This window comes from Rhipicephalus microplus, chromosome 3 (assembly GCF_043290135.1).
Source record: "Rhipicephalus microplus isolate Deutch F79 chromosome 3, USDA_Rmic, whole genome shotgun sequence".
Lineage (NCBI taxonomy): Eukaryota > Metazoa > Arthropoda > Arachnida > Ixodida > Ixodidae > Rhipicephalus > Rhipicephalus microplus.
This window is the reverse complement of record NC_134702.1, coordinates 68451242-68478437: the sequence shown is the minus strand read 5'-3', so window position 1 is coordinate 68478437 and position 27196 is coordinate 68451242. Positions and strand designations below refer to the sequence as shown.

Here is a 27196-nt window from a genome sequence, read left to right as displayed (position 1 = left end):
GGAGTGCGAATCAATGCGTGAGTATACAGTTCAGTGTACACACCGCCCAGCAGAATCTGTATGCATTTACGACAGTATCACGGATGAACGGTTGGCTGGACAGCGGGCGACACCCAATCAGTAGCAACTTCTCCGGGAGAACTCGGGAAAGGCCGCCATAGTCATGCTAAACGCGAAAGAGCCATCGAATAAGGCGCGAGGAATGCGGGGTGCTCCAGTCAGTTTCTTTTTGAACTGACCCTCCTCTTCATAGGTAAGGTATGGATACGGACGGGCATGCACTTTCCTCAAGCAGCTGCAGAGTTGGGCATCTGATTTTTTGTGCCACCTGTGTGGCTGAAATGGGGAGTTTCTCAGAGCAATTACATCGGGAAGAAATTTACACCCCTCCTGTTCCCGCAAAGGAAGTTGCACGCATTAAATGCAAATCTTCGAAAATGAAGCCTGTAAATTTTGATCACTTACCTTGCAGTTAAAATGAAGTAACACTCTTAGATAGGATCATGGCATCAAAAATGAGCCGATGGGTAAAGGACCGTACACGAAGGGTAATAAGCGAATGTGGAACACACTACACCAATATTGGAAAGTGCTTGTCGAAGGTTCGGGTTAGAGCTAGTTGGACGTCATTACACGTTGGGTGATTACTGGCAGCCGATGCCACACATATATAAGTTCGCAACATATTTCGCAATCTAAACGAAAGTCTTAATTTCCAGTGATACCTCGAGTTTGATGCTTTTTTCTGTTCTCCGTTTAGCAGTAGATAGAAGGAAGGAAGGAATAAAGAAATGAAGGAATATGCTGCAAGACGAAGGGGTTAGCAAGTTCTTAGACCTGCTGGCTCACCTGCCATAGGAGAAAGAGGAATAAAAGTGAATAGGAGAGAGTCTGAGAAAACTAACGAAAGGAAACATGAACAAAAAAAGTAAATTACGGTTCCAATTAAAGTCTGTCACTAAGCCCAGTCGTCCTTAAAAAAAGTGCAGTGCTCTCAACATCTTCTGCACTGAAGACAGGCTATGCCAGTGCCCAAGGACTCTTTCTTTCGACGAAAGACAAATTTTCTTGCTATTTTCCTTCTTGATTCAAGAATGACCTCGCATTGCTTCTAGGCGTTACAACAGGGGGTTTACAACGTAGACGGTAATATTTCCTCATTTTGACAACATAGTTGCTCTTCAAACAGCTTGTTACGTCCCGCTACACACACGGGGGGAAAAGAAAGTATCTAACGTTTACGTCCATGGGCTTATATTAACATATGTTGAGTGTCTGATCCTAAAAGGGGTTTTCAGTAAGTTTCTGTATATTTCAAACCTTGTATTATAGAAAAAAAAAGCATTTTCAGCTTTGACTTTCCAGTATCAGGTGCACCCAAATTATTCGAAAGAAATTCTCTTGAAGCACTCAAAAGCAGACTCTATGAAAAAAAGTGGGCAATCGTTTCTTCGCAGAGAAAGATATCGCTTGTTGCTTCTTTCCCTAGAATTTTAACAAGCAAAGCTTTAGGGGCTGGAGCACATTTATCAAAAACTTATATTTAACTCACGAACCTGGAAGTCTGATCGATCCAGGCAATATACGCGCCAGAATATCTGGCAGTCGACTTTGTTTCAAATAATTACTATTAAATGCGATAAGCCACACTGGAATCATAGCCGCAATGATGTTGAACATCTAACGAAGCATCTGATGTTGCTTTAGAGGTAGAGTTCTCAAAACAGTCTTAGGTAATTTCACAAAAGGTTAGTCAGGCCAGCGTGCTCAATTTTGGTCGCTTAGTAGTTTACAACATGCACCATGCTTAGCGCTTCGTATGGGAAGGAGTCATAATTCCTACATTGAAATAAAAGAACAGGGTTTACATATACGCCAGGAAAATTATGTGTTTCGGGGTGTGCTATAACCAACAGAACTTCATGCAACCTCACAGGAGACATTCAATCTATTCTTACGTCCTACCGAAATTGTATATTGTTCCGCCTAGGTTGATCAGTGGCAATAGGGGATCGGCTACTGACTCGAAGGTCATGGGTTTGATTCCGGCCGTGGCGGTCGGATTTCGATGGAGGTGAAATAGTAGAGGCCCGTGTCGTCTGCGATGTCACTGCACGTTAAAGAACACCAGATGGTCAAAATTTCCGAAGCCCTTCACTACGGCATCTCTCATAATGATATCGTGGTTTTTGGACGTGAGACCCTACATATTGTTATTCAAACCTATATAGGTACAAAATAAATGAATGAATGTTCTTCTCGAAAGACCTCCCCCATAACAAGTGGCCTATCAATACTTCTGTCTCTTTGAAGAGACAGGACTTTATATAAAAGTGGAATGCATCTAACATTGTGGCTGCCCCACCTGGTTTCAACAGAGATTCGTGCTTACCTGAAAAAAAAAGAAAACAAAGAAAAAAACAAGAAGAGAGAGAGAGGCAACATATTCTCGTTCTTGAATTTTGATCCTTCCTTATTATAAGTACAGGAAAATATTTCGAAATGATATAGCGAGAACTTTATCACGATTGCCAAGCTAAACGCACCCGATCCCTCAATCTGCCCGGCATACGCCACCATACTACAATGAAAGGATCCGCGGTCGTAGTTCAGCAGTGGCACCACCGCAAATCTATAGGTACAAAGTTTCCTCATGTGCAGTCATTTGCGTATAGTTAATGCCTTGCATAGTTCATATGAAGCTCACAGCAGAAATTGTTGACGACACCCCTTAATTCATACATAGTTGCCAATACTGTTGCAATAAACGTTAATTTTGTGCCAACATGGTGTAGGCGGTGTGGAATATAGGGTCGATATGGCATAGCCTGTCCAGAGAGACTTCCACTGCTATACGCGAGAACCCGGGCAGTTCAGGTATCGCGCACGCTGACTTGTTAGCTTTGAATTCTGCAATGTAATAACCCGATTGCCAAAATGTGTATAAGTATAACTGAAAGTCTACGTGTGTATTTGTTAAAGTTTTTCGAAACTTCTTACGAATTTAATATTATATTGTTTGCAAACGTGTTTTCTTCTTCTTGTCCGTTTTGTCGACATCTACTCAATGATCCCGTGGCATGCTCACTGTGATAGAATGCATTGATTGACTGGATCCTTTACTAAAGAAATAGGGAGGCACATATCCTCTTTTGGGATAAATAGGGTTTTGCCAGATTGCAGAATTTCATGGAAATGCCGAAAATTTAAATGGGACGCAACGGCTACGTTTGCCTTTACGCCGGTAATGTTTAGGTAAGTCCTAGCTTTCCTATTACTTACAATCTTACCTTTCACCTCGACTTGCGATATTTTTCTTGCTACGCTCTGCATTATTATTTCACTTTTCCCCTTTCCAGTGCTATGTGGCTGATTAGACTTCATACATTTTGGCCGATCTCTCTCTTTCTGTAAATGAAACCTGGAATGGAGTTTACAATGCTTTCAGTTGTTCCTAAATGCTACTTCCCATTGCTCAGTGAGCCTCGCCACTGATATGTCTCGAATCACGAGTGGCTGAAACATTATGTAGGAGAAATTCTAGGGTAAGATGATTCTATCAATACGGGCTCTGATGAATTATCTTGCCACAATGTCAAGTTGTACTTTGCGCATGTGCTGGCGATGATTACGTATGAGGAAGAAAATCTTACCAGATTGCTGATTTTCGTGGTCACATAGTAGACTTTATTGTCAACTTGTAGACGGACGCACTGTGTGGCTGTCATATTTGTCGACTTTAATTAAAGAATTCGAGATTGTTGCACATGGAACAATCATGTTCTTCTCTTCCAAACCAAATAGGCGTAATACTGTCTTTTCACAAATATATATATATATATATATATATATATATATATATATATATATATATATATATTGATATGTGGAGTTTAACGTCCCAAAACCACTATATGATTATGAGAGACGCCGTAGTGGAGGGCTCCGGAAATTTAGACCACCTGGGGTTCTTTAACGTGCACCCAAATCTGAGCACACGGGCCTACAACACTTCCGCCTCCATCGGAAATGCAGCCGCCGCAGCCGGGATTCGAACCCGCGACCTGCGGGTCAGCAGCCGAGTACCTTAGCCACTAGACCACCGCGGCGGGGCATATATATATATATATATATATATATATATATATATATATATATATATATATATATATATATATATATATATATATATATATATCGAGGAACACACAACACCACAACATTCAAATTTTCTTGTGCAGAAACACTTGACGTTTATTCAACACGTGAACTTTTTTTTTGTGCGCATTTTTGTTGTGACACAAGGTATATGACGATTGGTGAAAAGGCACTTCTTTTCAGGAATGCGTAATAAAACATGAGGCGCGATTGACTTTTTATAACTTAACAAATACTTAACAAACACACAAACGCACACATTGGTACTATAGGAACTCTACACTTCAAAATTAACTTATGTACAACCTTCATATAAAATTAAGTTTCGTACGAGCATTTCAAACAAGCTGTACATATGATACAAACATTTGCTCCAGTTTGTGGACGGGTGTCATGGCTGCCCAAAAAAGAAGTTGTCCATCATGTGCCTTACGTAGCGGACCACATAACATACGGAGTGTTGCGTCAACTTGCAACTGCAGGTACAAAACGTGTGCAAGACTGAACTGAGAAATAGTCGAGGTTGTGTGGAAATGATGGCTGGGAATTGGTGCAAACAGTACTGGGTAACAGAAAAAAAAAACTATGTAGGCATTCAAGGCGGCACATAACGAGATCCCTTGTTCCTACTTTTTTTTTACTTGCCAATGACAGCAGTGTTTCATGGAATGATATCCGTTCACTTCATCACTCGAAAAACTGTGGGTTTTGAGTTACCAGAGTTCCATGAGTCTTTGCCAAAGCTATACAAAGTGCATTCTTTACTCTGGGCAAGTAATTGATGAGGAGTGTCTGACGTATGCACTATTAAGAACAATGAACTGGTCCATTTCTCCAGCTGCACATTTTGGCGCTCAAGAAAGCACAAAGCCTATCGGAAAGCAATAAATTATGTCAACTGAGCATAAATTCAATATGGAATACATAATGATCAGATGTACTACTTGGCTTATTGCATACGAAGCAACTAGATAACAATGGAGTATGCAATTTATATTGGGCCTTGTAGAGTGAACGTTTTTTTTAAGAACAAGATAAGAGACGCTAATACGGCGACAGCGGAAAATGTTTCCGAGAAACAGGACGGAACAGCGACATTGCACCGTCGTTAAGGAATGTAGCAAGAAAAATTGTGCTGCAATCGTCCACATATATTTTGACGAAGTCCAAGCAAGAATGTTCAGAATATAAGATAAAGTTTAGACTTGAAAAGGCAGAGCTTCAGTTGTTGATAAGAAAATATTCAGACGTAGTTTCTAATTTTGCTAATATATATTAAATATAAACCAAATCTTTTACTCTCCGTTTTCTTGGTTACAGGGCCAATGCAAGTGGTATTAGCGATTTAAAAGTTAGCCACACTTATGTGAAAATCTTTGGTCCCGTCAAAATTCGGCACTACTATGCTAATCACTACATGTTAGGTGCTTTTGTCCTGCATACTGCCAGCGAGCAGAGAAGTGCTTAGTCAAAATCGACCCCTCTTCTATATTCGTGTAGGTAAAGCTTGATACAAGTGCGCTCGGAGGGTGACAGCTCTCGAAAACACCAGGTCAGCTTTTCCATCCCTATACTTAACAACTGTTAAGAACCATCGAGCATGACAATGCAAGTTCACGTCGTTCTCCAAGTACCGTATACGAAAACTCCGTCCGACTTCATGTTGGAAAACAGGGCGAATTGCAATATTTGTTTTTTAAACTAAGCAACTCCAGTAAAGATGTCTGAAGATAGCATTCTCAAGAATTTCATTGAGAGATAATTTAAGGCTCCATACAAAGGGATCTCGATCGGCGTTTACTGGACTCGTTACATCTTGGGCTCAGATATAACAAGCCTGCAGCATCATCGACAGTACACACCAAATATTTCAGATTGGTCTCGCAAGGAATCATGACACATCTCGTCCATATCAGTAGCGGTAATGCATTATCAGTGGCCAAACACTGAACTGACCAGATGCACCGAATGAGGTCAAAGCGTAACAGGCACGCGACATTGTAATGTATTTGGCACAGCGCGTCGTGTGCTGGACAAGTCCATCAACGGTCGCTACCAGGGCCTCCAGACGGGGTCTCCGAACATCGCTGCCGGGGCCCGGCGTATGACGCCGAACGTGTGCTGCTCCAGCTCGGCCACGTAGTTGTCGTCGCTGGCGGCCGACGTGGTCGACTCCGAGTCACTGAAGGGGCTAGCCGGTGCACTGACGCCGGAGGAAGAAGAGGTGGAACAAGCCGAGGAGCGACTGCCGGTGGCCAGGTTGAGAGGGCTGGACACGGAGAGACCGTGCAGATCACCGTTTGCGAAGCAAGGGTGATGGTGGTGACTGGCAACAGCGTAATTAGAGGCGGAAGTGGCATCGCTGTCCGGCACTTCTTGCTTGACGATGACGCGACTAGCAGCCATGGCGGACACGTCACCGTGAGAGGTAGCGTTCGCCGGGGATGTCGTTGACAAAGCGTGCGAGATGGCCCTGGTGGCGCCGCCCTCTTCGGCGTCCATGGCGTCCGTGGGCTGAATTTCGGAATGCAAGGAAGCCAGACAGGAAGCCAAGTGTCCCAGAAGCCGGGAACGGAGGGAGTCGTCTACGTCCGAGTTGCACACGAACCGGGACACCTCGCGGGCGCACTCGGCAAATCCTTCTTGAAACCGCACTTCCATGGCATGCGGTGCTGTGGAGATAAGAGAGAACACAAAATAGCACCAATCAATATTTGCCTAGTACTTAAATCAATAACAATAAGTCGACCCCATAAATGTCACTTGAAGCACTTCTTTTATAACGTTTATAAATGATAATAAGTCGACTTCATGACTTCATAAACGTAACCCCAAACATTTCTTTCAATAGCACTTACATAATTTTCCGGAACGTAGAAATGAGTGATGTTAACAGCACGATAACAAATAGTTTTATCTATTTCGCGAAGCCCATTTTTCAGCTCTTAAAATACCGCAAGAATGCAGAAAGGCGTCACTGCGGCAAAATCTTCTTTCACCGTGGGGGTGCCTAGCTCGGAGGCAGAGGCCATGGACAGAGCTCTACGACAGTTCGTATATCATACGCAGTAAAGCTTTAGTTTGGGTTAGTTGGAGCATAGTTGAGCACATATTTGGGTTGCGCGAAAAAGACTCGGGCAAATGAGAGTGAACAACACGGAAGTTTACGCTTACTGTACATGCATAAAAAAATGTGAATAAAAATTGCCCTGAAGATGCCGCTCGTTGTTATCAATATGATGTTACTCATATGAAACATTCACAAGCTAGGACTCCTGAAGTGAGGCATGATGCGAATATACAAACGTCTCATAGATACCGGAACTTTGTTAAATAATTCTGCAGATTAGCTTTATTTCTTATGTATATTACTTATATTGATCTTGCATCTGTCAAAGCTCGCGTCTTACAAAGGCTTTGTAACGACAGCACTTAATGTTGTGGTAGAGTCCCTTTCGGGGCTCAAGCAAGCAAAAATCAATACCTGTTCCACAGCTACTTTTTTGAATATGATTTTTTTTGCTCCAGATTCTATACTATGGGCTTAAATGGGAAGAGAACTGGGTTTCGACGCATGAAACATTTCAGAGCTCCAAGACGGAGGACAACTTACGGGGCAGATGGTGACCCTGGTGGATGCCCTGGAGATGTCGCACGGTCATTTCCAAAATGTCAGCTTTTTCCAATTTGGCGTTGCGAGGGTTCTGCACGAAGAAGAAAACAAAGGTGTCGGTGAGCAAACATCATTGAAATTCACCCTAGGATGCTAAAGTGACAGCAAGACTTTCTCGAGGTGATAGGTAGAGTGATCGATAGCGCATAACGTGGCAGGGTTGTCGTTCGAGGTATTACTCTTCGATATAATAGAAGAGGGATCGAGTGATTGAATGAGAGCGACAGAGCAAGACAGAGCAGCATGCCCACAAGACGAAACAGTAACCAAGCGACAAAAACAAACACATTCACGGCCCTAATACTCCATGGCAAATCATTGAACTCTGCTCAAAGAACTTGGGAGCCATCAAAAAAGGCCCACCTCAGTTCTTTCACTGGTTTGAACTGAGATCTTCGCTAGAACTCCACCCATATTTATGCGCAGAAGCGTGCAGAACCATGCGTAGTCCCAAATGTGTGCGCAGTCCCCAAGGATCGACCGAACGAAAGGGTAAGAAAGGGGGGCCCGGCCCTAACACAACACAAGGAACGGGGTCAATGCTTTACGCAATATGTCGCCTCCGGGTGGGAGGGTGGGGCAGACTATTTTGTATAGTAAAGCGGCGAAAGCACACACGGGCGCCGAGTCGCATATATATCATGCTCCAGCGTACGACGACCGCGACGCGACAAACGCGCCGTCAGAGGTCAAAGGGTGATACGGGAAGAGCGAGGCAAGGTCGTGAACCCAGAAGCCAACGAGTGAGGGTTCGCTATGCTTGAGTCACGATCAGTATGCCGAGCTCGCGTAACCTGTCGACCCCGTCTCTTACGTGGCGGATGACTAAACCGAAGCACGGGAGAATCCCGCTTCTGGGGTCGCGTCGAGAAACCATAGGGCTCTAAAAAAATGGAGGGGCGGCGTCCCGTCAAAGAGGAGAGGCGTAGAGAAAAGAAATGCCTCTGAGACTCCGGAGCATCCCAAGCAGCTCCGTTCTCTCACTACGCACGATAGAGCAAGCAGTTCCTGAAACGAGTCTCGTAACCTTGGCTTTTCTCTCCTCGAGGGGTCGGGTTCGCCGGTGTGCACGCTTGAATGGGGCAATGGCGGAGAGGTCGATGATCAGATCTTGTCGCAGCGCAACATACGCGACCACCCGCGTTTCACGCGTTTACACACGCGACTCTCCGGTGGCCGCACCTATGCCGCAGCGAGTGATGCACGACGTGTGGTTCAAGCGCGCTCACCACTTCGTACTTTCCTTTTTTTGTTTCTTTCCCATCCGGAGGCTTGAGCGAAGCGCGCACGATTCGCGTCATCCGTGCGTTTCGTAACTATAAGAGCACGCTCCGAAGTACCAGCTGTAAATCAGCATCAGTCCAGACCGCAGCGTGCGTGGCTCGATACCCCGTCTCCCGTGGGAGCTCGAAGCGTAATACGTCGTTGGGTGCGCGTACGTCGAGATTGAGCAAGGCGGTGCTGCGTCTTTCTTGCGATCCGACGGCGATCGCTATGGCGCATCGAGAACAGCTGTCACGCTCGCAGTGAGCCGAAGCGTCTTGCTTTCTTTCCTCCCTTTTTCTTTCTTTCCAACAGCCTCCCACGGATCATCACGGATCAGCAGGGTGGAAATTCGCGCGTAAATTGAGTGCCATTGTTATTCGTTCGTCGCTAAGGCGAAAGTTCAAGCCACACTGCTGACGGAATGAACTTATACTTGTCGAACAAGGCTAAATAAAAGCCTACAAAAAGCCTAGACCATACCGTGCCTGCGACGGAGTTGCGTTATCTTTCTTATCAACATTCATTTTTCTTATCAACATTCCTTAAGTTTTTAAGTCACCCTCGCGTTTCTTTCGATGCCAAGGTCTGGTAGACTCGTACATTATGACGAGAATGATGAATGAAGTATTCTATGCTCCAGTACCCAAAACAGTTTCACTCTTTCCACCACATGAGTGGTCTGTGCCATTCCCTTTCCGCCCCCACCCACTTGCGCTAAAAATGAGGCAGCTCTGAATTACGGGGAACATCTTCAAGGGCGTACACAGTCTTATTCTTCGAAGAAACTATTGCTAGCGCAAAAGCAAGAACGTAGCAACATCAGGAGAACTGACGCAGTCCGAAGAGTTTGGCTGGCGATATTTGTGTCAAGCTTTCATTAAGCGCAGGAAGACAGGTTCCACCGCTGCCTGGCGGGAGCGAGCTCCGTATGAGCGCACAGTGGCAATAAGTTCGCAATAAAGAAAGGCGCTAAGAAAGGTATCGGCCAGTGCGGTCCCTCGAATGGAGGGGGGGGGGCAGGGGGAAAGCGCGCCAAAATCTGCGCGCGGAGAGCACGCGCCGTTGCTTTCCAACGGAGGTAACAACAGCGCGGGAAAGATGACGCGTAGTAGGCGCGCTTTCAAACACCCTGCACGGGCACGTGACTGACCCACATTCGCAAGACAGGCGCGCGCGCGTTTTCAGCGGCAGCTCACCCACCTTTCAGCCGGTGGCCGAACGAGCCGCGAAACATCGGACACTTTCTCCATTCTCTCCTACACGTTGAATTCAACACGCTTCCGCGAATGAAGGAAATATAGTAAAGAAACATTACGGCTCTCGGCATAAAGCGCGTGTCCGGTTGCCCATGGCCGCCGCACAAAAGCCCAGCAGCAGTGGTGAGACCATGAGAAACGCCTTTTTCGAGACCCTTTCCGCACCACGCCTGAAGAGCCCGGTGTTTTGCCTCCCGCTAGCCAACGCGTGCGCGGGAAACCAAAGGCTTCCCGCCAAGGTCGTATACACATGGTGTGCGCGGCGGCGACGCACTTCAAAGATATATAGGCGCGCCCGACAGTCAGACCCGTGGCCAAATACATTTCTTTTTAGCTGTTCTTCACGCTCCATTTCTTTTTGGCTGTTCTTCGTGTGTTTGTGCTCCACAAACGTACCCGAAAGAAGCGCGTGGCGCCAGCAGAGGACACTGCAGCCACCGCTGCGGAAGGTCCATGGCCCGTTCTCGGTAGCGTTTCGGGCTACGTTTCAGGGAGTGGTTCACTCGTCCCTTTCCCTCCTTATCTCGATGCGCGGGACCGCTAGTAAAAACTCCCCCCAAGAACCACAGCAGGGGGTGTGAGCGAGAGCCGAGCAGCCAAACGGGAATCCCCTTACCTATACGCCAGTCCCAACCCCACCCATGCCCGGTCTTGAGCTACGGGAGGTTTGTTCAAATTAGAGCGGCCATTAGTGCCTCCAGTATACGAGTTCCTCCCCCATCGTCTCATGTGGCGGGCCAACAAGGGGGACACGCTTCTTCCCGTAGCCGCTTCAATCTACTTCAAAGGGGGGGGGGGGGAGATCGAGCAGCCGTCCCAGAGTGGATGCGCACGGCGAGAAGGCAGCGAACGAGCAACCGACGACGTCGTTTAGTCTACGCCGCTGGTACACACTAACAGGCTACCATTGCCTCAAGCACAGAAGCCGCCCATTTGGGAAAGAACGCGCACTCTTCTTCCGCCGGCAAAGATCTGTTACACTGTGTTCAATCTACTGACGCCTGCGGCGGCGTACGGGGCTCAGCCGAGAGAGTACTATATACTGAAGACCGATGACTAAAAGCCGTGCGAAGCAAGTAGAGGCTCGTGGCAAGAAAAGGCAGCGGGCGAGGACCCCCTGCAGAAGAGACGCCTCAGCTGTAGCTGTATACGTCGTGAGCGTGCTCGCGCTTGCTCCACGACGTGTAAGTGCTCTACCAGGCGTTGAGCCATCTTCCTTCCTCCTCACTCGCGTCCACCACGTTTGATGATCTCGTGAGAAGAAAGAGCATTGCAAAGAAAGCCATTGTTGCAGCGATGTTTCTGAGCTTCGGCGTTCTGTATTGTGGGAAGGCGAGATGGAAGGAGATGACGCGGAGCGATGTCGATTATGAGTGTGGCTAGCCAGGGGAAAATGAAAAGAACAAACTTTTCAACAGAAGCCATTCGTCTTCCGACCGGCCGGCACGTCCGAACATGCGGGGTCGATAATCACCAGGCCTGCCTCCTTGCTAGGTGATCCGTTGCCCTGCTCGTTTCAGGTAAAGAAGCGAGCGATGTCCACGACGATGGCTTTCGTTTAAAAAGCGGCTTTTTGTCGCGACCCCGCTTGCCGAGTGCAGATACGCAGCTCATTAAACAGGACGGTGGTCGTCGTTGGCGCTTGTACTGCCCCAACATTTTCAGTCTCTTTTTTTCATGTGAGCCACAGGGCAAATGCTGCTCATGTATGTACGTGCAGTATAGTAGTAAACCAAAAGTCATAAAGAGGGGGCTAAACACACACACACACACACACACACACACACACACACACACACACACACAAAACATGCTAACGAAGGCGAAAGAGGGGAGGATGTCCTGTGGGTTATGTAGACGAACAAGCTTAAGGAAACGCAGGTGCGTTAAATAGCACCTTTTCGTTATTTTTTTCTCGCTTTAGCAGCCACCTCAGGCATTTTTTACGGAAAGGTAAAAGCCATTTCTCATGGGGAGTAACATCAATTTTTAGCATCGAATGGTCACACTACGGGGGCTTGCATGTTTCGTGGCTTAGGTATATGTTGTTCACAGTTTCATTTCTTTTTGCTCTTGTGAGCGTATATATAATGAAAGAATGTTGATGGAGCAACTCTGAGTTGTGCAAGGAGAGCTTTGAGCGTAATACCAACCTCAAGTCCCTCTTCCGGAACGTTCTCCGGGGGTTCGAATCAGAAGGGCCAACTACTAGACGTGACACGGGGAACCACGTTCGCTAGCACGACTGATGGCTGACTCAATGACAGTTCGATTGAGCTTCCGGCCGCAGACCAACAGGCTAGTAGTAAAAACTACCTGGGATTTTACGTCCAAAAGCTCCATATTATTGTAGGAGACTCCGTAGAGAGGAGGGGCTTTGGAAATTTTGACAAAATGATTTTTTTAATGTACACTTAGTCGCACAGTACACGGTATTCGCATTTAGCCTCCGTGCAAACGCGATCGCCTCGACCGGGATCTAACCAGCAGGAACACGGTAAGTAGCGTTCTACGACGGCAGACAAGCACCTATACAGGTACAGCAGGTGCAGCAACGTTAGTGCGAGAAATACAGGTACAGCAACGTGAACACATGAATTTGTTTAACGCCGACCCGTGGTTCGCAAGTCTGTGTGTGTCGCGTATACGTCAATGCTGCGAGGACATAACTATTGACCATGTGAAGGAGGGGATTCGCTCGCTGGATTTCGTGCCGACCGGTTGTGCCCTCGTGATCTCCGACGACAGCGTAGCTCTGGCCGACTGGACTCGCCCTACGCCACCTGTTGTCGCTGACAAGTGCTCTCGCCAGTGGTGTCCGGTCCTGGGACTCTTGCGACCATCTCCATATTTCCTATCTCCTCCTTACTTCCGTTGTCCACTGTCCCTGCGCCTCGCTCTCTCCTTCCTCTCTCTCTCTCTATCTCTTTACCTTTTAATCCTATCCTTTTAATGCCTCCTTTACCCCCACCCCTCATGAGCTATTGTTGCGGTGTCCTCCCCCTGAGAGACAGTTACAGGGCTCACTTTTCTGTTCATTATAAATTACTCCCCCCCCCCCCCCCGATGTGAAGGATTTAACTTTCGACTATGCACGCGGGAGTACCACAGTACAAAGTTCAGCATGGGCGTAGCCTGCCATATTTTAAGGGGGGGGGGATGCTCGTGCATTCTTTTGTATTCGTGCGTTTATTTGTACACATGTAAAACTTAAACATCTTAAGGCCTGGGGGTGAACCACGCCACCCCTTTCCCGAATGCGCCAGAAATGAAGAGCCAGAGCGGCGAAGTGCACGAACATAGCAGTCCGGCGAAGTGCCTGAACATAGGAGTCCGGTGCATTGTAACACCTTGAACGACCTCCTAACTCGATCAATGTTGCGCATGAGTCAAACCATCATGTTTCCAACGCAAGCCATGCAATATCTCAGCTGATGAAGTGCACCTATCGCCTGTGCGGAGCGTAGAAGAGTTTGCGAAGCCACGATTGCATTTAGCAGTAACTTATGGCAGCCGCAACAACTACAAAATCAGAAACCAAAACAGATTTATTAAATCAAGCCTGCCCATTTGATCGCAAAGAAGCGCCACGCTCTTTTGACACACTCTTAACTCGGTGTCAGCCAAATATAATTTTCATCATACAGGGGGGCGTCGCATCCTCTTAAATTACCAGGTAACCGATAGGCGCGGCACGTTCGATTTTTCGCCGGAACGAAGCGGATACGACACGTGCCACAAGTCGAAACGCAAATCGTCCATGGAGCACGTCTCGGGGAAAGGAGAGTAGCGTGTAGATGGACGGTAGCTGAAAGGAATCACGAAGCCGTCGAAGAAATGAGAGAAAGGGGGAGAAAGGAACGTCAAAGCTGTCAGACTCGCCAAAAGTGCCGCACGCGCCGTTGATGGTTCCTCGCTGCTATTTTATCATCTTCTTTAACGCCACCTCCTTGATTTCTTTCCTCCAAGGCTCGGCTTCATGAAGAGCACCTGTATACCTGGCAGCTGGCTTGACAGGACGATGGCGAGGGGGCCTCAGATGCGATAGGAAGACGCTCCACGCGTATGCCGAGTGCAAAAGAGCGCGACGTGGCGGTCAGTCACGCGGCGTCTTCAATGTCGCAAGATGCGTGCTTGGTTCACCTTCACATGTGGCACCATCGAGACGCGTTATGCACCCCCCGCGGTGTGAACGGGTCTCGGACGTGAGGTGACCGGCAGAACGTTGACGTTTCTTGTGAAGCTACTACTAGAGGGTCCACGTGAGCCGTGATTGCACGGTTGACGGGAAAGCCCCAAAATAACTGGGCGGTGTGAAACCTCGGTTTCAATCAAATTTTGTCGGCACCCGAAAAAAAAAAAAAACATATGCGTACCGGAAGAGGGGCGGTGCACCGTCTCCGGTTCGGCGGTGTTTACGGATCAACGATTCTCAATGTCCTCTAACTCCCGGTATACTTCGCACCTCTTGCACGCTGTTCGCATCGCCGCAATAGCCACCGATGCGTAGAGCACAGGAGTAAGAATATGTATACCAACTTCAGCCTGTACTACACTTCCAAGTTTTTCTCGGGAATTCAGTTTGTGCAAGTTCCTTTTTTTTTCACTCACTGTTCCTTATAATTTCGGCTGATATCAGGATCAACCTATGTCGGTAGTCCTGTGTTACTGTGCCGAGTCAAAAAATGGAAATCGAAACAATAACAAAGTATGTGTGATCTCGTGTGTGAGGCCCTCAAGTTAACACACCTTTTCAACAAATTACACGTATGAAGTAAACAGCTTTTGTGGTCTGTTTCCCGCTTTTCCTGGTTTCTAATGCGAAATTTAGTCCCGACTATCGCTGCGAGAAGGAGAATAAAAAATAACGTTAAGGTCGAGTGTCGGCTTAGGTCACAACTAATACAGTTCTGCATTCTTAGTATGCACTATGTTTGCCATCACTTATGATCCAGAGGCCTTCTGCGACAACATTCAGAGGCGTAGGAAAACACGAGAGAATCAATCATCTGGCGTCTATCAGAATAATAGTAAGCTGGAGATGTTCGTATCATAAATTCACAGTGCATATACCTTAGCTCTCGTTTTCATCTCTCCGCTTGCGTGCCTCGTTTTTTGCATTGTGCTACACTTTGATTTGCACCCACTTGCCTTACGCTGAAGATCAACACTAATGCGCCATGCGTCAATTAATAGGTACGGGACTAATCATTACCGCCTTCTGTTTTTTTCCAAGGTGCTCCCATAAATACATCTACCACCTGCGTTTCTCCAATTTCTTCTGGAAGGCCTCGTTTTCAGGCTCCAATAATCAACAGTGCCTAAGCAAGCGCGCAAAGTTACCACTCGGCCTCGGCTCAGTCGGCTGAGTCGAGCCCCACATGATCACCTCATGCTCCACACACCCACCGATCACGATCCGACTCGCGTTGTCTGCATCCCCCGTCAGGCGGGTGTAGCCGCCGCCGCTGCCGCCCGGTTTGAGAGGGCGCAAAGAGCAACACCTGCTTCCGCACTCGGCAAGCTGCCGGTGCTTCCGCCCTGCCGACAGAATGCGGCGTGGCCCAATCAGCGGCGCAACGTAAGGAGAACACTCACACCGGCCTGCCTCGCCCGGCGGGTGCTTCTTCCTTCTGCCGGAAACAACAACGGCCACCGCGCTCACAAGCGAGACAAATGGTGGTTGTGTGGGCAACGGCACGCATCTAAGAGTGAAAGGGGAGCCGCATTGAGGCGGAATAGCCTTGACACTTGACCCGTTGTTGCCCAACACCGCCAGCTGAGGGCCCTCATTGATGGCTGAGAGTGAAAGAGCTATGGATATTACTGGTAGGGCGTAGGAGAGGGAGAGGTGAAGGGTGAGCACAGGTGGAGCAACACGGGTAGCAGGGTGCATGTGTGGGTTGGAGGGGAGACTTGAGAGTGCATTTGGAGAAGATGCGTTGCTTAATGAACGTATGGGTGGCATCCTTAGCGCGTGATGGGCTGCGAAGATGAAGCTGCAAATCAGTCTAGTGTACGATGTGAGAGATTAGGGCAAGTAGGAGGGGGTGCGAGTAGAAAGGGGGGGGGCTGGCAAAGGGGGTGGAGTGTGATTAAACTGTCTGGTGCTGAGCCTGCACGGGCTACAGCACGGACTACCTGGCCATGCTACCGCACGGGAAGATAGTGCTATATTTTGTTCCTAAAAAAAAAAAAAAAAACATGTGCATCGTCTAATGCCGAATTTTCCTCATCAAGCGAAGCTATACCTTTGATGTCTGGGTCTTAATTACACCGATGTTCGCTTTACTTGCATCTCCCTGTAGTGAAGCCCATTATAGGTAGCCCGGGTTTTCATCGACGATAGAAAGCCATTTGCGAGGAAGACATTTATTCACCCCATTGGCCTAATAGAGGCGTGATTGAGGCGAATTCGCATGTATAAGGTTGTTTAGACATAATTTTATTTTCATGTCCCCAGAACGTAGCCAAAATGTATTCCACGTCATCTGTATTTGCACTCTGAGAAGACATGCCCGCGAGAGATGGTATAAACGCGTCGCGATCGACTGTACTGTCATTAGATCGAACTAAACGATGGTCATCGTCTCGGACACACTAATTCGTTATGTTGAACCAGCTGCGTGCAGACAATGAATGAATGAATGCAAAACGGGGAGGGATACGAACACGCGCTGAAATGGCTATGAAGTTGGTCACGATGTACTTGCGACCCCTGTGATGTACAGTTGAAAGTTGTTTTTATTTGAACAACGCTGTCTTTAGCTGACCTTCGACGAACAAGTTTTTATTTTATTTTTCTAAAAGCGGAGATGGATATTTTATTTCTGGAAGTGGTGCGTTACCTCCCTTTCTGCAACAGTTAATGAATTGCAAAGTGCCACACCTGAGATTCCTTCTTGCTGCTTCCGTCCAGCAGTAGGCTCTTCAGTTGTGCCAGGCTGTGGTTGATCCGAGCCCGGCGGCGTTTTTCCATCAAGGGCTTGGAAGCCTATGAAAAACCAAAGCGAACGCATTTCAGTACTGTTGGCATCGACGGTACCTCGGAATGACGGGGACGAGCTGGTCCGATTGTAATAGAATCAACGTCAGTTGAATAGCCATCACTTACGTTGCTTGTCACACGAATATCACAACGACCTTTGGTAATTAGGCATGTCTCGCGTGAGCTGATGATCGTGCAACTGTGTATGCCCTAATTTGATCGCATATTAAATCTGTCAAATTGTGAGCACCAGTAAGATTTTGCTTGACCGTGTTCATTCGTTTAAACTTCCGTCCGTATTGGCGGACGTCGGTGAAACGGCAAGGTGAGAAGACAAGACGTGCATGGCGACCACAGTTTCAACGCTGCGTCAATAGAGTTCTCGCGAAAGTTCCTGGTTTTAGCTTCAGCAAAAAGATATTTTTCTCGCAGTCACTTCGATAAATATGCAACGATCCCATCTGATTTTCTATTTCTTGTGTCTTTCTTTGATATGTTTTCGTTTAAACACACTATTGTACGTCATCAGTAGATGTGCATATTCTGCGTTTCTACCTCGTGGCGTATGCATATTCCTCAGACGACCACTAATTCGTAAGAGACGCTACAAGCACTCTATGTTCCGGTGGTCGTGCTTAGGCATGCATAGCTGGCAGCATTATTGTGAAAAGGGTGGTATAGGAGGGTGGTATGATCTCCGACCATGTCCACATGCATTATGCTTGGGAGGCTCGTGGTGCACTAAAAGGTGAAAGCAAACGTGTATTCAGCGGTCGTAGAAGAAGTGATGACGCACTTGACGTGTGATGCTGACGCAACTTGTACCAAGGAAAAATGAAACAGCGCAAGGCAGAGGCGCCTCGGATGTTCGCATCGGTATACCGCCCAGTTGCACGTATAACACTAATAGACCGATGACGATTAACGATAGCAGAAAAAGCAAAGCGGGGAGGCCTTGAAGAAGCGTTTTAATAATCCGTTCTCGCACGTGCACGCAACGGAGTCGCATTTGCATAAGCGTATTGGGTATATAGAGCCGTCGCATGTACTGTAGGGTGCGGAAATACGTAATAAAAAAACATCGTCCCAAGCTTTTGAAGGTTGTTAAGACAGTATAGTTTCTTCCTTATAGCATATATATATATATAGCTTGCGAAACATGCGGCGGCTGGATTGTGCGACGATATATAAATCATAGTAATTGTTGGTTTAACGTCCTAAAACCACCATATGATTATGAGAGACGCCATAGTGGAGGTCTCCGGAAATTTCGACCACTTGGGGTTCTATAACGTGTACCCAAATCTACGCGCACGGGCGTCAAGCATTTTACCTCCATGAAAAATGCTGACGGTATAGAAAAAGAATGCCTACACAGCTGGAAAGAAAGTGACAGATGGAAGAATACAGTTTTTCCTTAAAAGATTATCGAGTGCTTGCGCAGCGACATTAAATATGGTGAATATTTGAATGATTACTCCGCCTCGGTAAGTATGCCGTTGAAAACTCAGGAGCGTCATCTTTTCCAGTAGTAATCTCGGCGTCGAAGACCCGTGCGCCGCTTGACTGCTTAAATGGGAATCAGGGCAGTGAATCACATCTGGAGCACATGCCACGTCAGTGTCACGAATAAATATTGACCACAGATAATGGTGCTATCCTAAACACGAGCTATTCGGCAAGTTAAAATGCAGTCAGTGATTTTTCTCACCACCTTGCGAAGACAAGAGCATCACATCATGACTCGGCATAACTTTTCATTGAAGCAATGCATTTTTATGTGCAGGCTGTTGCACATAATGAACTTGTACTGTGTATACACTTGACACAGCAGCTAACACGCCTTCGTAGCAATCGTTTAAGGCTGGCTGGTATGTATACACTCAGTTTCTGAAGTTTAGAGACATCGAGGCACAAGAATAAGCTGAATATACCTTATACTACGGCAGACAATATTCAATTTAAATTTCCGGCCTCGTATAAAACGCGCTAACATGTAATGTGCTCTACCGAAAATCATCATAAATATATGAGAGACTCATCTTTTTCTCAAACCTTGTGGTCTCAAAACTTTTGTCGCAGACTCTACGGCGCACGGGTCTCAGTTCATATTCGACTCTCGTAGGCGCGAACGGTCAATGTTATAGAGGCGAAACACCTCCCTGAAATTATGTTACATGGTGCGCCGATATGCACCCAATTATGCGAGGATAAAAAAGAACGAAAAGACAAAGGATTCTATCATCAAATTAAGTTTGACAAATGAAGTTAGGTTCCCGGTTGCGTAGTAGGGTGCACTGATTGTGTACCCCTCCCTCATACCATCCCTCCGAAAAATATATCGAAATTTGCAGATACATATTGTACCAAGATCCTTTCAGATAAGCTGTGCTAAAAGATAAGACCTTGGTTTGGTAAAGCCAACGGCCCCACAATACGTGCGTCCTGACTGTTCCTCGTATAACGGCAAAACAACGCCCTAACGCATTCCGACGAGTTCAAGAGTGCGAGGGACCAACAGAAAGCAGTGCAGCAAGGGTTACTGATGTATAAGTCAGTGCTTATAAAGGCCACAGGAGTATATCTTGGTTTCATTATATGAAATCACGAAAACTTGGTCCGTGTGCACGTAATTATTAGCTGAAGCTCATAACTGTCACAAAAACTTAGACCGAATTAACAATATGTTTGTTTTCTCAGCTGATGTTGTCACGATTCAGTTCTAAGGTCTTGCTGACCAGGTGTGCAGTACAGAACGTATTGCAAGATTACGCCGTAATGTGAAAGACGCTACCTTGGCATTTCAGGTCGAACCAGGGACCCGCTTCTGTCTCTGTGCCTGGATCTAAATTCCACCGCTACAAAAGTTTGCAGCGCGAAGAATGTGCTTTCTAACGTATCAAACGCCTGTTCCATGGCTGTTTATGGGAGGATGATAATTTGGATTGCTCAGAAGTTTTACTGAGTAGCTTTGCTACGCGAAGAGAAATGTCACCCTACTGTACTACTGTCAAAATTATCATGCCACGCACGGCGACGTTGTTCAAGCATCGAGCGAGGGCCGCGTTTGGAGGCGCCATTGTCGTCAGAAGTTTTCGTTGCTCTCAACGGCAGATTCAGTTCAGTCACAATTGACTCGCCGTTATTACATACTGCATATGATAAGTCAGCAGCTAATAGTCGTGCGTTTCGAGGTAGCCATTGCCGGGGTGTGTGAACGAGACATTAACTTATGCATATCTCTATGCCTACCACCCTCTACTCAACGGCAACAAAATTCGCTGCTACATGAGGTGCTGTTTCCTACTAAGCAAATCTTTCGAGTGGATCGCCTGGGTTGATGTGGATAAAACCACGTTACCACTGCTTAGATTAAATGTCGAATGTTGCCTTGCTGTAGGATTGCAAGGTGCTGTGCGAGTATCACGCACGGTGACCTCGAGTCTCCGCCGTGAATGGGGGACGTCAATAGCTGCTCTACGTTATATAGATATGAGCGTCCAGTTTGACATGGGGACGTGTGAATGACAATAGTGAGAAATACGGAGGCTCCTGAAGCAGCCGGAACATATAGGGTAGGACATTGATGAAAACCACGTGGAAACGCCGAAGTGTTGGCGGATTTGCGCAAGCCAGTGGGTTGCCTGATTCGAGACAGCGCCATCCACTAATCCACGTAGCGGCGTCCACGAGAAAATTGTCTATGTATTTATTTACCTTTTGGCAAGCTCTCATCATGGGACATTATATTGAACCTTCATAATAAATGCAAGTACGCCAAACATATAGGAAGTATTGCCCAAAACAGGCATGCTGAGCTATGGACATGAACGAAACCCAACAGCAACCCTGTGTACAGAGGAAACCATAAACAAGTTCATATGTAATATTGCACCCGAGCAGTTTTTTAGCCGTATGCCAGCGTGCTTTATAAATTGAGCACAATCGCTGCGCAGTGCAACTATTTTTAGACCTTTGCATTACCACCACATGAAAGCTTAGCTGATAGCGAAAACGCCGACACAAGTGTCAAATTCTTGCTGGATGACATCCTGATTACGATGGCAACGTAGCACAAAATCTGAACGTAAAGTGTTCATGTTCAGTCATTGAGTTTATATATCATTATATGTGGAGTTTAACGTCCCAAAACCACTGTATGATTATGAGAGACACCGCAGTGGAAGGCTCCGGAAATTCGGACCACTTGGGGTTCTTTAACCTGCACCCAAATCTGAGCACACGGGCCTTCAGTCATTGAGTTCCCAGTCATCGAAAAATAAAGTCGACAGACACTCGCCTCAACGGTGGTTGTACGTGACTACACCTATATAGATAAACGTGTTCTTCCTTATCTTGATTCCGAGGCAGTTGCCTCTTTTTGATGTCAGACTACTCGTGTGGATACCGCGTTTCCGTTTTTCGCAATAGTCGGCGTGTGACTCGGCCCGTATTATTCCGTAGTAAGCGAGAAAGATGCCGTGAGAGGCAAGACTATATAACCTCGGAGGCTCGGAATGGCGCGTTGCCTTATCGGCCAGTTGTCGCGCTTCAAAAGCACTCCCCCCCCCCCCCCCCCCTCCTTTCCTTGTCTCTTTGTGGACAGCTTTCGCTTCTGGAAGAGACATGGACGTCCTTCTCTTCTTATGTGTACCTTGCCTCCTACGTCATCGAGCCCACACTGCATCAGCAGCGGTGAGGTGAGGCGATCCCCCAGTGCGAGAGGAGGTTTGGGGTACAAGTGCGGCGGCCGGGGTGTATTGTTGGCTCTTCTTGTAGCTGCAGTGGTGGTGATAACGACGGCACGCCGGCCGACACTCGATAAAGAGTCGCGCAGATTAGAACGAAGGAAACTAAGTAAAGAAAAAGCAGAGTGTGTAGAGCAGTCTGGCTACCGCCCACCCAATGGGAAGACGAGTGCGGTGGTGGGCGCGCGCGCGCTGAACACGTGCTTGGTTGACCTATCAGGGGCCGGACTTGGCAGGAGGCATGCGAGCTGTGCCCCTGCGGACCCTCGCTCGGCGCGTGTTCCGACGCGCTGACGCATGAAACCGCCCGCTGCTTGTGTTCCTATTTATTCCCCCGGAGCACACCCTCTCTCCTCTGTTTGCTCCTCTTGCAATCACGTTCGGTTGCCCGTTTGTCACCCGGACGTGCACTGGGGTACGCACCTCTCTGTCGGCGTACTGAAAGTTGGCCAGAGATCTGAGGCCAGAACTATTTTTTGCCTAATGCATACAGCGTTCTAATTTTTTTTTAAGTTGAGTACACTGTACAAGGGAACACTCGCTTGCACGGGATGTCTGCAGTTCGCTTATTCACGAAATCATGATGGTTTGTATTTGCATAGGACTACTAGTAGCTAACAGCTCCGACTACTTTTGATAGACTGCAGCCATGCATTAATGAAATTACCTCATTAAAACAGCGTTAGTATTCTGTTTACCAGGGGACTGTACTGTAAGTACCTCACCGATTAGGCCGTATACTTAAGATGTAGAATAAAGCAACACTGTGAACAAACCGCTGTCTTTTAACAACGTGGAGTAAACTACAATTGACATGTGGGGTTTAACGTCCCAAAACCACCCTATGAATATGAGAGACGCCATAGTGAAGGGCTGCGGAAATCCTGATCACCTGGGGTTCTTTAAAGTGCACACAAATCAGAGCACGCGGGCCTACATAATTTACGCCTCCATCGGAAATGCAGCCGCCGCAGCCGGAATTCGATCCCGCGAGCTGCCGGTCAGCAGCCGCGTACCTTAGTCACTAGACCACCGCGGCGGGGCACGGAGTAAACTTCATAACATGTATCAGCGGATATAAAGAACGCTACTTGAAGGGGGCTTGTTCAAAGGAAAAAACTAGCGTAAAGTGATTTGAGTTGTAGTGCTTTACTTGCTGAAAGAATCATCACAGTGGCAAGCACAATGGTTCGGGTTGACGGACACCGGTTCATAATTTTCATAATGTGAGGGTCTTTACTGTGCGCCTAAGCATACGTACACATGCATTTGGTTGTAAGAACGTGCAGCCCCGCGGCTGGGATATCACCCACACTACGATGCTTAGCAGCGCCAGGCCATTACCGTGGCCCGTAGCTGAAAGGTCCCAATGGGGGATTACGCAGCAAAGGATGAGAAAACCATGACATAATTTAGACTTGATAATGAATGAGGCAATAGACCTGAAGCTCTGCGATGCTCTACAAATAAAATTAGCGGTCGATGTTTACAGCAGACACGCTTGAGTGTTGGCACGCAACCTATTTGTGCCTGCCCTTTGTTGCCTTTGTCCACAGGTGAAAACGAACACCGCAATAAAATATGAACCCTTAAAAACTGGCATGAATGAACACTATAAGCTCGCTGTTAGGAAGAAGGTACAAATTTTCGCTTGATTCTGCGTCCACTGTTTAACGCCTGCAAACAGTATGCAACGCTTAACTGAAATACGCGGATCACGGTGGGACCGATTAATGATCACTCTTCCTGGACAGCCAGAGTTGCAAACTTTAATATGTTATTCGCTTGCCAAAACGACGCGCTTAACAAACCTCACATTGCTAACGCTTGATCAGATCATTGAAGAATATCCTGCGCAACACTGACGCCGGAGAGACTGGAATTTCGCAAGCAGGGCAGTACACGCATAGAATTATATCAGTGTGCCATAATTGAACAAGATATTTGATTATTTATGAAAACAATGTTACACATTTTTAGTGAGGTTTACTGCCTCTCATTTATTTCTTGCACGGTCTACATCAAATAAACACAAATTCGGGAAACTTGCAGCTTTCAAACACCTCAGCTGCTTCACATCGACAAGAAACATGGTGCTACTTGAATACGAGCATGACTACATGCAGTAAGAACAGACGAAGGAGGACGTGACGCAAGTTCTACACAGTTAAAAGTCATATTATTATTTATCTTGATGCGTGGCTCTCGCTAAACTTTATATACACTCACATGATATCTGTGATAAGATGTTTAAAGAAAGTAAAAGCTTTCTGCAGGTTACAAATGAGCTTGCAAAACTACAGCATGGAAGAATTTTAGAGGTGAACTCGACTGGCCAGTAGCTTAATATCAATCGTTAATCCCCACAAGCAACTACCGCTGTGCTCTTCCTTAGCTAAGCAATTTAAGGAAATTCATGCCACTTGTGAAAATCTCCAGCGAAAAACGATCGAAGAAAGCCGGCGGACTGAAACGCATGTTCACTGAAGCATCAAAACGGCGCCGATGTAATCATACACCCACGCACACTAGATACCGGTCTTAAAATCGTTCTCGCCAAAAGAGCATTGGGAAATCAAATGATCTGCATGATCGAACGAGACCTCCAAATGCGGCTTGAGTCTATATCAACCTGCATTTCCCAAGACACGTTCGCGCCTCAGTGCAGGTTGCACGGCTGCCTGTCAGGATGATCATCGATCCAAGTTGACCACAGCTGCAGAACTAAACCAAACAGAAATCGGCCAAGGCCTCTCACCCTTCGACTCTCGGCCTTGCTCTGGTGCAGCTGGTGGTGCACGACGAATCCGAAACTGCGCTCTGTTGGAGGCATGGTCATCGCTCGACGCGTATCCTCTTTCCGCTCCGGGGCGGCAACGGGGAAACCGGCGAACACGAGCAAGTTGGGGACAACTGTTCGGCACGCGGCTCTCGCTACTACTAACTACTACTAAGAGTCCGTGCCTCCGCCACGCGCGCTCCGCAAGTCGTGTCCGCTACTCACCGCACCCTCCCTCTCCGTCACTCCGTCTCTTCCCCGCATCGCCGCCCAATCGGGCGCGCGTGTCGACCCTCTCCGTACCTTCTCTCCCACTCTTTCTAGACGCCATTTTCTTTTTCGCAGCACGGTTCGATGAATGAATGAAACCATGTTTATTCCACTTTGTTCGCGCCGAAGGCGCTGCGGTGGACAGTCAGGGCACTATAGCAGGGGGGGGGGGGGTAGAGCTGCCTCCGTTTTATTACCGGACGTCATGGAGGCAGCTAAGTGGGGGCCGCTTGAATGGCTTGAATCTTGTGGCTGTCGCGGAGCCGGTCGCCAACCGGTGGCGCGGCCGGGTCCTGGAGGAACATGATGAGTGCTCGCCAGAACTCGATGGCGCGATCAGGGGGCGAAGGCTCCGGGCAGGCCCATGTCCGGAGAGAAGAAGGCCAGGGTCCCCGTTTTATGGTGGCCAGGGCACGGAGCCTAGGCGGGTTGTACACAGGGCACTCCCAGCACAAGTGGTTGAGATCAGCCCGGCAGTTGCACGTGGAGCAGAGACCTGTCACGGGTGGTGGCGTGTCACCCCTGTGGAAACGGTTCAGCAAGAAAGGGGTAAGGAGTGTTCCTGCCTGAATTCTCCGAAGCAGGACAGACTCTCTCCGTGTGAATACCTTCGAAGGAAGCAATGGTATCGAGAGTGGATTACCCACTGCTGTGAGGTAGGCGGCGCGACGTTGTTTGGTAATGTGCTTATCTGCTATCGGATCTGCTAGCTCGGGTGGGGTAGCCAGAAAAGTGGAAGGAGTATCGGAAGCTCTGGCTAGCGCGGTGAGGAGATGAGCGCGCGCTAATCTGTGAGCCTTCTCGTTTCCGGGGATACCGCAATGCCCGGGGACCCAGTGGATGGTAACGTCATGACCACATTCGCGGAGCAGGCGCGTCTGGTGTCGGATCTTCTGGAGTACAGGATCTGTGTAAAGAACATTAGCGCATGCCCGATGGGCAGCCTGGGAATCAGTGTACACACGATGGTGAACAGGGTCAGTTTGAGGTGACATTTCGAGGGCCCACTCCAAATAATCTAAGATGCCCACTAGCTCTGCTCGAGTGCTATACATCGCATCTGCTGAAGCATGATAACGTCGGCTCTGATTTCTGTTTGTCTGGTCGTACCACGCAGTGGCATAACAAGTGTTACTGGTACCGTCTGCAGGAAGTGCAGCGTCAGTGTATACGACGCGTTCAGTCATGGGGAGTGAACTCGTGGCCCTAGCATGTCTCTTGGCGTAGTTAAGGCGCCGTGCTCGCTGATTAGGGTCCATATTCAACGGAAGTGGCTTGCCGTCGGTGAGTACCGTGATTTCCCAAGGCGGCGTTTTGTTAGGCAGCATGGGCAGTGTGTTGATGTCATACCCGAGAAGCATAAGCGTGTATCGCCCGGCATTTGTTGCGCGAAGCCTCGTTTCCTGTGTGTGGATGTGCATGTCGATGAGCTCGGTCAGATTATTGAGCTTGCTGCAGCTCTTGAGCGCATCCAGGCGTGTGTACCTTGGTAGTCCGGTAACCATGCGTTTGGCCTCGTTAAGCAGCCGGTCGAGTTTGATTATCTGCGTACGGTTGACCGGATGATACGGCAGTCCATACATGATACGTGAGACGAGAAAAGCTTGAACAAACTGCCGCATTTCGCGTTCGTTTACTCCACGAGTGCGATTAGAGATTCTGCGTAAAGCATGAAGGATTTGTTTGCTAGTCTTCGTAACGCGTTGGAACCAAGTGCTCGCTGTGCAATTCTCGTCTAAGTGCATTCCTAATATTCGGATAGTGGATTTCCTCATTATAGGTTGATTGCCAATGTGAAGTTTAAAACACTTCTTTTCTTCCTGCTTGGCAAACGTGGTTCGGCCACCATGAATGACGACAAACTCTGTTTTGTCTGGAGCGGTGTGTAAACCTGCTTCCATTGCGTAGTCGTGAATAATGTTGAGGGCTCGTTGTAAGACATCCTCCTGCTCACCGACGGATCCTTGATGCGTCCACACGGTTACATCATCTGCATACACCGCGTGTTTCAGGCCCGGTACGTTCGCAAGGCGTCTTGGTAGCTGGTACATGGCTATG

At 47.7% G+C, this 27196-nt stretch overlaps 1 protein-coding gene across 1 annotated transcript; it reads right to left on the bottom strand.

Annotated features, from left to right (window-relative positions):
- Positions 1-4222: 4222 nt before the first annotated feature.
- LOC119186182 (uncharacterized) lies at positions 4223-25058 on the bottom strand. The gene is made up of 4 exons (XM_037434896.2): positions 24848-25058; positions 17243-17347; positions 7772-7862; positions 4223-6830 (listed from the first exon to the last, which is right to left on the bottom strand). Exons 1-4 carry the CDS (start codon positions 24926-24928, stop codon positions 6211-6213), a joined length of 897 nt encoding a protein of 298 aa, XP_037290793.2. The 5' UTR covers positions 24929-25058; the 3' UTR covers positions 4223-6210.
- Between the last annotated feature and the right edge of the window lie 2138 nt (positions 25059-27196).

Excerpts from the sequence above, each read along its gene's own strand:
- LOC119186182 (XM_037434896.2), bottom strand. The coding sequence starts at position 24,928 with ATGACCATGCCTCCAACAGAGCGCAGTTTCGGATTCGTCGTGCACCAC. Across the intron at positions 17,348-24,847 it reads GCAAGGCCGAGAGTCGAAGG|GCTTCCAAGCCCTTGATGGA; the intron begins GTGAGAGGCCTT and ends GGTTTTTCATAG. Across the intron at positions 7,863-17,242 it reads GCAGCAAGAAGGAATCTCAG|AACCCTCGCAACGCCAAATT; the intron begins GTGTGGCACTTT and ends TTCTTCGTGCAG.